Here is a 12,053-nt window from a genome sequence, read left to right on the forward strand (position 1 = left end):
CTATCTGAACCAGACTAGTGCTGTTGTTCTTCTGGTGCTATGTCTCCATATCTTGATCCCTGTGCTGGTTCTGTATGAGTGAAAACTAGTGAATAACAGCCACAAAACTCTTCAGTGTTTATCGCATTGACAGCAAAACAGTCTCAAGCAGCAGCTGCAGGTAACAGCTAGAACAGCGGCAGGCAAATTTAGAGATGTCTTTCAAGGGAGCATCAGGTATGGTTCAGTTATGGCTGCCTGTATTTATACACAGTGACGTGTATTACATGGACAAACAGCTCCTCCAAGTGACTCAGAAGTGAAATTATCAGGTAGTTACTTCAGGCTATGGATGGATGGAGATTATCAAGAAATTGATAGCAGTATGAATGGGCAGACATTCAACCACATTTTCTGCAAAAATGATTGACTAAATGGTATTATTCTTTTTCTGTTGAGAAAAGATCATATCTAAGCTTCTCATTTTAGCTAATGTCAAAATAGTTGAGCAGTATAAATTTTCAGTTCCAGATGCAATTGAAAACCACCCTAATTGTTTTATAACAGGCTGCAGGGAAATTCAAATTGACGGTAATTGCGGTATGCCAGATGCCTGCTTGAATTGGTTTGTCGGAATGGCCTAGCATGTAGCTTGGATGTTTTGGATTTCTGGATGTGAGATGTTTAGAAAGTTTTGCCAAACATTTGGTTTTTATTAATGAAATAATGACTGATAATTCCTGAGCCCGTATCCTTTGCAACGTGACTGATGTATGTCAAGCGTACCAATGATCAAACTACGAATGTGTTACTTGCTTTGTTATACAGTTCCTCTGGTTTATTAAATCTCAAAATAGATGCTACAATTATTTGTTTTCTTTGTAAACTCATTGGCCATGATTTGAGCACATGCTTAATTCGTCCACTGAAATCAGTGAGAGACAGATTATGCCTACCGCTGTTACCTTGGGATAATGGCGCTACCAAGGAGTATTCCCTCAGTGCTGTGCCTTGAATGTCTGTTATGGAAGACAGTAGCCATACATTTTCAATTTGGGACTTCAGACAAGAATTGGGTTATGTGCCATTGTATTATTCTTGGTTTGCAAATCATACGTTGTTTTTTTTTTTAACAATTAGAACCTAGCTACCCACACCTTTCATCATGTGAAAAGAAGCCAAGTGAGCCAGGTTCTTATTGGTGTGCATTTTCACAGCTTCCCCCAAGACAGGTGGAGAAAACTGGGGGAGATCATAAAGAAACTGGCTGCTTCTCTCCATTGTTTAGATGGGATTATTTTATTGCTTCTTAGTACTTAATTGTCTCTGCTCCCCCCACCCCGCCCCGCCCAACTCTCCAAGTGGCATTGTCTTTGTGTTTAAATACTTCAATGTTTGATCATTGGAAGATGAAATGATCCATTGTTATTTCAGAAGTTTAATCTAGCCTTTCAACAGCACACACAACTTATTTTCCTTTGTTATAGGGGCCACCAGGTCCTCAAGGGCCACCAGGTCCTCAGGGTTCCCCAGGACCAAAGGTTGGATTTCATTCTCATTACACAAAATACATTTTGCTCTGTACCATCTAATGCATGTGATGGCACTGCAGTTAGTTCATGTGCAAATTTTTTGTTGATAGTATTTGTTCTTGAGGAATCATGGTAATCAGAGCTGTGAGTAGTGAATTTAAAGTTTCAAAAAGCAACAGGCAAATTATTAGATTCTAAAATATTGCTGTCATTAAAACGTCTTGTTTCTTATTGTAACTTCTTCAGTAGCATGAACTGAGTTTTCTCAGTTAAGTAGTTTTAATTTTCAAGCAATGATAACTCTAGATGCCCTTGGGGGTTCAACAAAGAGGCCATATTTCATCATGAAGAAGCAAGAATATTTAAGTCTAGCAAAAAAAAATCATGTATGGAACACTGTTTTTATAATTCCCTGCACACCACTGTTCAGAATTCAGAAGAAGAACTTAATGTCATTTAGTCTAATTTATTTGGAATTTGGAATGAATATTATAATGAGCTATTATATTTGTATACGTTCATAGTATTTTCTTTGGAATAACTCAAATTCAAAACAGAATTAAGCCCTTCCAAACCCATTACCTTTAATGGTCTTAGAATCGCATAACTTTATTTAACATTGTACTGGCAAATTGCATTGCTGTTAAAATACCTTAAGCATGGGGTTGCCAAACTGTGGGTCTCCAGATGTCCATGGGAATTGCAGTCCACAGTTTGTCCATCCCTGCAGCTGCTTATGTGGTTTGAACTATTGATGGTGATTGAGATATTTAACACAGGAATGTGAATTTTGTTAGGCTGCTTTTGGGTTTACTTATCATACTAATGTATTCTTTATATTTTTTCCTTAGGGGGAGCTTGGGTTGCCTGGTCCACCTGGTGTTGATGGTGAGAAGGTATATTTATTTTATTTTTAAATGATGTGGATGAAGTTTTATAACAGGAAATTATTTCTAGAGAATTACTGAAGTTGTATAAAGCATGTTGTCCGTAATAGCAAGAAGGAACATATTAACAATTTTGCAAATATTTTCTTCGACTCAGCTTCTCTCTTACTCTGTTCCATTTTACATCATTCTTGTCATTTAGTTTAAATTCATGTGGCAAGATTTGTATCATACCATGTTCACATGAATAGTCTGAATTTAAATCCAAACTTGTCTTCCTTTGTAGAAGTTTCCACATTTATGTGTACTTACTAAATAAAAGTGCCTAGGCCACGGAAAACAATTCATGGAGAATTAAATGAGAGAGCACATTTGACCAAAAGCTGGATGGGGGCGGGGGTAGAACTCTTTGCATCGCCATCTTTTAATGTTTAATGTTTTAAGGATTTTTTTAGGGGTTATACCAGTTTTTAGTGTTGTATTGTGAACTGCCACAAGTTGGATTGAGAGTGGTGGCATGCAAATTTATTTATGAATAAATAAAATAAATTATTCTGAGCCTCCAGGGAGGGCAGTATATAAATATAATTAATTAATTAACAAAATTTATAACCCACCTTTCTACCAACATCATGGCCTCAAAGATGGCTAACAAATTAACAATCTGTACATATAAATAAAATGGTAAGAGGGTGTTGGGAGGAGTTGGGACTCACCTACCTGATTGGTAGGCTGTCCTGGCTGTCCCATCCCTGATTGGTCATCCACTCAACAAACAGTCAGTCAGGAGAGATGTCAAGCCCGTGGCCACATCCCCCTCCAACTTCTTCCATCTGGAAGAAGTGCCAGCCCAGTAGGCGGTAACTGGGAGGGGGGACATAGGGCCTGGGACTGAGGGCCTGGTGGGATGGGCGAAGAAGGGAGGGAGCCCATGCCAGCCCTTACTCCTGCCCTGAGAAGCCCCAGCCATGGCCTTGCCAGGCCTCAGCAGCACTGCTGTGGGGGAGAGGGTGAGCCAGTCCCCACCAGCGTTCCCGCTATCCCGAGCTGCTCCGGCCAGGGCCTTGCCAGGCCTTGGCTGGGCTGCCCTGGGTGGGGGGAGGAATGAATAGGGTCTTTGCCACCACTCCCCCCTACCCCCACAAAGGCCTGCCGAGGCCTCTCAAGGAGGGGGAGGATCTGAGTCCCCTCCACCATTCCCTCCTGCCCTCCTGGAGGGGTATTGGTGGGCCTTTTGGGGGTGGGGGAAATAACAGGGTTCCCACCAGGCCCCCCGCCCCACCCCAGAAAGGCCCACCAATACCTCTTCAGGCCTTGACTGTCCTGCCTGGAGTGGGGGGGGGGGTAGTGGCCATTGTATTTTTAGATACAATGGGATTTTTTGCTAGTCCTTAGCCATGGTTCCTCTATATTTTTGTGAAAAAGCCTGAGGGGGGGGTGGAATGTGTCCAGCTGTCCAAGTTGGAATAGGGCCAATCAGGGTGAAGCCAGCAAGGCTCTCAGACATGCCTCAGTGCCTGGATCCAGCAGCAGGTAAGGGGAGAGGGCCCTGGGCAAAGGGTCGTGATGGAGGGCTTGCTAACGACGGCCTCTTGGCCTGCTAAGCAGGACCTGCTAATGAGGGCCTCCCGGCCTGCTAGGCTGGCCCTGCTAGGCTGGGCCTGCTAACGAGGGCCTCCCGGCCTGCTGACTGACTGCTAAGGAGCTCTGTCCCAGGCCAGCTAACGAGCTGGCCAGCCCCCGCCCACCCCACATGATCCGGCAGCTGCGGCCCAAAGCCACTGTAAGCTACCTGGCCAGGGGCCAAGGGAGGGGCCCTTTTAAGGCCCGTTCTTAGGAACAGGGTTTGAAAGTATATATATATAAATAATAAAACACATCTTTAAAACCAACCAAAATACAACATCAAAAAATTTGAAACCTAGCTAAAATGCACATAGAAAAGCATAAAAGCAACCATTAATACATAGGGCAAGAAAGTGGGAACATCATTGAAAGAATGCTTGATGAATCAGAAAAGTCATCACCTGTTGGCAGAAGGCAATAACAGAAGGGGATGAGTCAGGAAGAGAAGGGGTGACAGGGAGAAATGTTCTTGGGCTCTGGCCACAGGCTCCAGGAAATAAGCAGGAGTAGATGCCCCAGCTGTGGCAAGGCAGGAACCCAGAGAGGAGCAATTCAAAATATTTTGTACATTTTTGTTGTTGTTATGTGCGAAGTCGTGTCCGACCCATCGCGACCCCATGGACAATGATCCTCCAGGCCTTCCTGTCCTCTACCATTTCCCGGAGTCCATTTAAGTTTGCACCTACTGCTTCAGTGACTTGTACATTTTTATAATCAATAAATAAAAATTATTTAACAACATTGCTGTGTGCAGGATAAGTGTACACATATCAGAGTCACCCTGACCATCGAAATTTATATTATATCTATTTGTGACTGAAGACTTCATGCCTCACAGACTTTTTAATTAAATTGCCATATTCATTTGATCTATTATAATCAGTCTAGGATTGTAAGATACAGCGAAGTTTAATTTACTGTCAGGAATCAGGGCTGAAACTGAAGTCTCACCCTATAAATCTCTTTTGCTTAAATTTCAGGGTCCTAAAGGGTCAAAAGGAGACCAAGGAAGCCCTGGGCCAACTGGACAGAAAGGAGAGATAGGAGAAGTTGGCATGACTGGTTTACCGGTATTTTTTAAATATATATCTTTATGTAAATCCTGATTTCCACCAGTGTATATTATTATAGATACAAAAGCTTATTTAAACCAGTGACTATGCAAAATGCTTGAGGCGGAAAGCAGTATGGGATGTTGGCCCTAACAGCCTCAGTCTCTATCAAAGTGTCTAGCATTAGTGCAGCACTTTCTGGTATCCTGAAAAATGTGGGATTCTTATCAGACTTGATAAAGTTGTCTCACAAGTTCCAGCCAGAAAGCTTCCTGGATTCCTAAGGAGCCTCCCTGCTGGAAATTTCCGAGGGGGCAGGGCAGGCTTTGAGTATTAAAGAGGACAGCAAACATGATGAGAAGCTGCCCTGGGAAAGCCACTCCCCTCCAGGCCTCAGTACTTTTTGCACGCAATCAGGTGAGCGCCAGCTGCTGAACCCTCAGAGCGTTATACCCAAATAGAATTCTGCCCTGCCTATGTTCCCTCTTCATTTACACGTTAAACTGGGAACACACAATGAATTGTGTGCAACATACAGAGTTATATTTAATATGAACCCTCTTCACCCTCAGGTTGGATCCAGAAACCACTCTACCAGTTTCCCCCATGGACAATTTACTGTCAATATACTAACTTGCTATTTGGTTCTTTCTTATTTTACAATCTTATGATTGGTTTAAAGTGGTCATACTTAGAATTGGCTCAGGTTTGTTTTATTAAGTGGAAGAGTTCTTTAGCACTCCGGGTTTCTAACACTTCACAGTATCCCAGTGACTTCTTTAGGCACTTGACAAAACGACTTTTAATACATTGGTGGACTTAGGTTTCTAGATATGGCATTTCCAAAGCAAGAGAAAGTGGGGAGGTTTTTGTACCCTACTTTTTACTACCCCAAAGAATCTCTAAATGGCTTACAATTTCCATCCCATCCTCTCCCCACAACAGACACCCTAGGAGGTAAGTGAGGCTGAGACTGCTCTGAGAGAACTATGACTGGCCCAAGGTCACCCAGCTGGCTTTATATGGAGGAGTGGAGAATCAAATGTGGTTCTCCAGATTAGTGGCTACTGCTCTTAACCACTACACCAAGCCTACTGGGGAGGAATATATACAGATTATTAGTTAAGATATTGAGATAACAGCCTTGCCGTTATTGCACCTATTGCCTGCTCTTTCACAATATTAACAGATCCTTTTAAAGCAGCGGTTCTCAACCTTTTCTTTGCCACAACCCCAACTTTGGCGCTGAAGCTCAGAGGGGACCCAGCCTGAGGAGCTGTCAGCTAGTGCTACGAGGGCACTTCCGCCCCCCCCCCCCAATTGTGGCCTCGGGCAGCCCCCCGCAGGAAGTGACTGGAGGGGGGCAAAGGCCCTACTGGCCACCATCTCCGCAATCACCACCTGCCTCCACACGCCGCTGCCCGCTGCCTGCCGCTGCTGCGGTGGTGGGCAACCTGGCAACCCCGGGGAAGGAGCCAGGCAACCCCAAATGGGGTCCCGACCCCAAGGTTGAGAACTACTGTTTTAAAGCAAAGAATCACCACTTAAGATCCTCAATTACACATGTGGCCAACTGAACATTTTTATGGGCTGGAAAATGCCCTAGTCTTATCTGCAAGGCTGTATTATCAAATCGTTATTCTCGTTTATAGAAACTTTTAAAGAAGGAAACCGCCCAAATGTTTATGTACAGTAAGTACTGTGTTGCCTTGACTTGGCTTCTGAAAAGCTCTCGTACTAAATACTTCCCCAGTTCTTTTGTTACAGATTTAAAGAGTGGTTTGAAAGGCCTAATTTCTGAAAGACTGAATGCACACGCAGAATGTTGCCCTATTAGAGTGACAGTGATGAGAGAAAAAAACATAATTAAAAGTGTATCTACTCTTTTGTTTAAATTTTAGGGTCCTAAAGGAATAAAAGGAGACCAAGGAAGCCCTGGGTTAATGGGACAAAAAGGAGAGATAGGAGAAATGGGCTTGTCTGGTCCACCGGTATGTCTGCCTTCAATACAGATGCATAATTATGGTTATTCCATGACTGTTACTGATTTCTTTCATGCTAGAAAACATTAATTTTTACAAGTGTATACTATGTGGCAGGGGATTTTGAACTTTGTCTCAGTGACCCGCTCTGAAGAGGTTACAGAAGCTTCCTTTACTTGCAAATAAGGCCTCAAAAGGCTTTGCTTGTTCTTCCACATGGACTTGGAAGCCATTCAAAGACCATTTACACACTGGAGGTTTCATGGCAGGCTGCAGGCTGGAGTTTTAGTCATGGCAGGTTGCGCCACCTCTTCCTGCACCCACACGGGGGAGCATTTGGCCCGGTGTGCCTAACCCGTCCCCCATTTGTGCTCCTGCATGGGAGCTGGGACAGTGAAGTTCCCAGTGCATAAACGGTCAAAGGAAAGAAGTGGAAGCGGAGGCCCATCAGCCCACAGCATAGTTTCAGGAGCATAGGGAAGGCCGATGGACACCGGCAAAAATGGTGGTATGTCATCTGGCATTGCTATATAGCAGGGGTAAAAATGAACTGGGAGGGGTGGGTTCCAGTGAAGAGACAAATATAGAATAGTACAGACGCACTGGAAAACCAATATGGCAATAAAAAATATCCAAATTGGACTTATATAAAGTCGTCTCTCTTCAGTTTCAGTTATTCTTTAATTCTTGTTTCATACAAGTTGTATGAAACAAGAATTAAAGAATAACTGAAACTGAAGAGAGACGACTCTATATAAGTCCAATTTGGATATTTTTTATTGCCATATTGGTTTTTCAGTGCGTCTGTACTATTCTATATAGCAGGGGTAGTCAAACTGCGCCCTCCAGATGTCCATGGACTACAATTCCCATGAGCCCCTGCCAGCGAATGCTCATGGGAATTGTAGTCCATGGACATCTGGAGGGCTGCAGTTTTATTACCCCTGCTATATAGGGTGATGACAAACATAACTATACAAGAGAACCATACAAACATAACCATTCAACATAACCATACAAGAGAACCAAGCTGAAGTCCGGTGGCAGCTTTAAGATCAATGGAAGTTTTGTGCAAAGTATAAGCTTCTGTGTGTAGGTACCCTTTGCCAGAGACAGGGCCACTGGACTCCATCTTTATTCGGCTGCTTCAGACCAACGAGGCTACCCACCTGAATCTAGGCGTCTTTTAATAGCTTGTACACATAAGGATGCCTTAATTATCAGGCAGCCATGATCTACATCCACAGCTGAGTGCCCATAATGGTTTGTCTTCAGATTAGGGTTGCCAGCTCTGGTTGGGAAATGCCTGTGGATTTGGGGTATAAAGCCAGGAGAGGACAGCGTTTGAGGAGAGGTGGGATCCCAATGGGTTCTGATGCCATTGAATCCAGCATCCAAAGCACCCGTTGTCTTCAGGGGAACTGATCTCTCTAATCTGAAGATCAGTTGTAATTCTGGAAAACTGCCAAGCCCTTCCCGCAAGCTGGCAACCCTCCTTCAGATCCTTTCAAGTATACAGCTAGTCAGATAACTTCTGCTAGGTAATTTATGCATTGTTTAATGTGTTATGTTTAAATACTTATGCTTAATTTCAGCAATCTTTCAGCTCTGCATTGAATTTCTGTTTTCAAATTTCTGCAATCCAAACCCCTATTGCGTTATTTGTTGGCTGTCCCAGCTGATGGTTGTATTGACTTACACTGTGTAATAAAGAGAGATGTACATAATATAAATAGTGTGGTGCTTTTCAGGAGATAAGGTAATGATCGGCTGGGGAAGATTTGTTGGATTATTTCCACCAAAGTTTTTTTCAGTTATCTGTGTGTACATCTCACCACAAGAAATGGCTCTCATGCCACTAATGGTGTGCATCAATCAGTAATTTTATCTGCAATGGCTAAGGCCATGCCATGGTCAGATCACCATGCCCTGAAGGCTCTGCTAAGGCTGCCACCTCCTCCTCAAGTTGACCGTTGAGCAGATTTCAGCTTGCCCACAGAGACCTATGGATCTGACTGGATTCCTGAATGCTCTGTGGGACCCAGTGCCTCCTGGCACTTCTCTAAATGGTCTGGTCAGTGACTGGCATGACAGAATGCTGACCCCCATTGATGAGATAGCTCCCTGATGTCCTCTCCACACCCGTCTAAAGCGGGTTTCTTGGTACAGTGAGGCACTTTGTCATTTAAAAAAAAAACGGGAACTGAGATATTAGAGTGATTTTAGAGGAAGACTCGTGACGAAGCTTTGAGAACATCTTATAGAATACAGTTGAGATCCTATGAGATGGTGGCAAAGTCAGTAAAATGCAACTTTTACTCGACTAGTATCGTGTCTGCTCACGCCCAGCACAATTATTTAGAATAGTTCGATCTCTCACCGCTCTGGAAGAAGGATGCCAAAACACTAGTCAATTGGATATCAGCTGTGAGGCATTTGCAAGTCACTTTGCAGACAAAATCTAGACAGTCTGCCATGACCTTCCTCCAACCTTAGTTATAGAAAGTGAACTAGAGGCTCTTTGTCTGTCTTTGGAGAGAACACTGAGTAAGTTCAAATGACTCACACTGACTAAAGTGGACAAGATGCTAAAGGCAATGAAGCCAACTACATGCACTCTAGACCCGTGCCCGTCAAAGACATTGGATATAAGAATAGTGCCCCCCCCCCTCTGGAGATAGGGGCACAAGTGGTATTCTCTTCAATCTTGCCTGTCAAGGGAAGAGGAATGCGTCGGGAGAGGAAGATAATGGAGGTGAATCACTGGCTGCGTAGTTGGAGCCAGCAGGAGAGATTTGGTTTCTGGGACCATGGGATAGGCTTTCTTGAGGAAGGCCTACTAGCACCTGATGGACTGCACTTATCAAAACTGGGGAAGAATGTGTTTGGCAGGAACCTGGGGAGATTCATCAGGAGAGCTTTAAACTAAAGCCACTAGGGGAAGGAGACGATCAACATAGGGAGTGTATGGAAGGAAAACGATCGGAGGCAGCCCAACCGGCAAGGCCAGCTCATAGGGAACCAAAAGTAAAAGGATTCAGATGTCTTTATACTAATGCCCGAAGCATGGGCAATAAAAAGGAAGAGCTGGAACTTCTCATGCTGATGGAAAGGTATGATCTAGTAGGCATCACAGAAACTTGGTGGAATGATTCTCATGACTGGAATGTAATGGTGGATGGATATGAACTGTTCAGAAAAAACAGAATAGATCGAAGAGGTGGAGGAGTGGCACTGTATGTGATGAAAGGGCTTACCTGTCAGGAAATTCTAGTGAAGGAGAGCATATCTACAGTGGAAAGCATCTGGGTGAAAATAAGCGAGGGGAAAACAAACAGTGTGGTGGTTGGTGTCTGCTACCGACCGCCTGACCAACGAGAGGATGTGGATGTTGCACTTTGTGAGCAGCTTGAGAAAATATCCAAGCGGCAGGACCTTGTCATCATGGGTGACTTCAATTTCCCAGATGTGTGCAGGGAAACAAACTCTGCAAAGCGTCCTCAGTCATGCAAGTTTCTGACCTGCCTGGCTGACAATTTCATTTATCAAATGGTAGATGAACCCACAAGAGGTTCAGCCATACTGGACTTAATACTGACCAACAGGCAAGAGTTGGTGGATGAGGTGAAGGAGGTGGGGACCCTAGGGGGAAGTGACCATGTCCTCATAGAATTCCTTTTGAGATGGGGAGCCAAGGAAGCTTGTAGCCAGACGCTGATGTTGGATTTTCGTAGGGCAAACTTTAATAAACTCAGAGGCATGATGAGTGTCATACCATGGACGAGAATGCTGGAAGGAAAGGGAGCATGTGAAGGGTGGGCGCTACTCAAACAAGAGCTATTGCATGCTCAATCAATGACTATCCCAGAAAGACGAAAACACTGCAGGAGCTCTAAGAAGCCTATTTGGATGAACAGAGAACTTCAAGAGGAACTAGGAAAGAAAAGGAAAATGATCAGGAAATGGAGGGAAGGACAGAGCTCTAAAGAAGAGTACCTACAGGTTACTAGGCACTGTAGATCAATCATAAGAAAGGCCAAAGCTGAGAGTGAGCTAAGATTGGCCAGGGAAGCCCATTGTAACAAGAAAAGATTTTTCAGTTATGTGAGGAGCAAACGTAAAGTAAAGGAGGCAATAGGCCCACTGTTGAGTGCAGATGGACAAACTCTAATGGAAGATGCAGAGAAAGCAGAAAAGCTTAGTGCCTATTTTACATCTGTTTTTTCCCCACAGGTCAAAGTGTTTAGGCACATCTAGAGATGGCCATAGCCAAAGGACAGTGTCTGGGTGGCAGGTTAACATGAATAGAGAGGTTGTCGAGAGGCATTTAGCTGCACTGAATGAGTTCAAATCCCCTGGTCCGGATAAAATGCACCCGAGAGTACTCAAAGAACTTTCCAGAGAACTTGCACAGCCCTTGTCCATCATCTTCGGAACCTCTTTAAGGACTGGAGATGTCCCGGAGGACTGGAAGAGAGCAAATGTTATTCCGATCTTCAAAAAAGGGAGGAAGGATGACCCGGGAAACTACAGACCAGTGAGTCTGATCTCTGTTGTGGGGAAGATAATAGAGCAGATATTAAAGGGAGCGATCTGCAAACATCTGGAGGACAATTTGGTGATCCAAGGAAGTCAGCATGGATTTGTCTCCAACAGGTCCTGCCAGACCAACCTGGTTTCCTTTTTTGACCAAGTAACAGGTTTGCTGGATCGGGGAAATTCGGTTGATGTCATTTACTTGGATTTTAGTAAAGCTTTTGACAAGGTTCCCCATGATGTTCTGATGGATAAGTTGAAGGACTGCAATCTGGATTTTCAGATAGTCAGGTGGATAGGGAATTGGTTAGAGAACCGCACTCAAAGAGTTGTTGTCAATACTGTTTCTTCAGACTGGAGAGAGGTGAGTAGCGGGGTACCTCAGGGCTCGGTGCTTGGCCCGGTACTTTTTAACATATTTATTAATGATCTAGATGAGGGGGTGGAGGGACTACTCAT

The 12,053-nt window shown here is 44.0% G+C and overlaps 1 protein-coding gene across 13 annotated transcripts in view; it reads left to right on the plus strand.

Annotated features, from left to right (window-relative positions):
* Positions 1-12,053, plus strand: part of COL23A1 (collagen type XXIII alpha 1 chain) — a 587,226-nt gene that overhangs the window by 537,073 nt on the left and 38,100 nt on the right. For 10 of the 13 annotated variants that reach the window (XM_077326687.1, XM_077326689.1, XM_077326681.1 and 7 more), the window contains 5 exons: positions 547-570; positions 1,467-1,520; positions 2,363-2,407; positions 5,005-5,094; positions 6,978-7,067. In XM_077326687.1, the coding sequence (XP_077182802.1) occupies positions 547-570; positions 1,467-1,520; positions 2,363-2,407; positions 5,005-5,094; positions 6,978-7,067 (303 nt within the window). The remainder of the gene's footprint in view (positions 1-546; positions 571-1,466; positions 1,521-2,362; positions 2,408-5,004; positions 5,095-6,977; positions 7,068-12,053) is intronic. The other 3 variants (XM_077326682.1, XM_077326694.1, XM_077326688.1) reach the window with 1 other exon arrangement.

The sequence above is a fragment of the Paroedura picta genome, chromosome 3, assembly GCF_049243985.1.
Source record: "Paroedura picta isolate Pp20150507F chromosome 3, Ppicta_v3.0, whole genome shotgun sequence".
In the NCBI taxonomy this organism is placed as follows: domain Eukaryota; kingdom Metazoa; phylum Chordata; class Lepidosauria; order Squamata; family Gekkonidae; genus Paroedura; species Paroedura picta.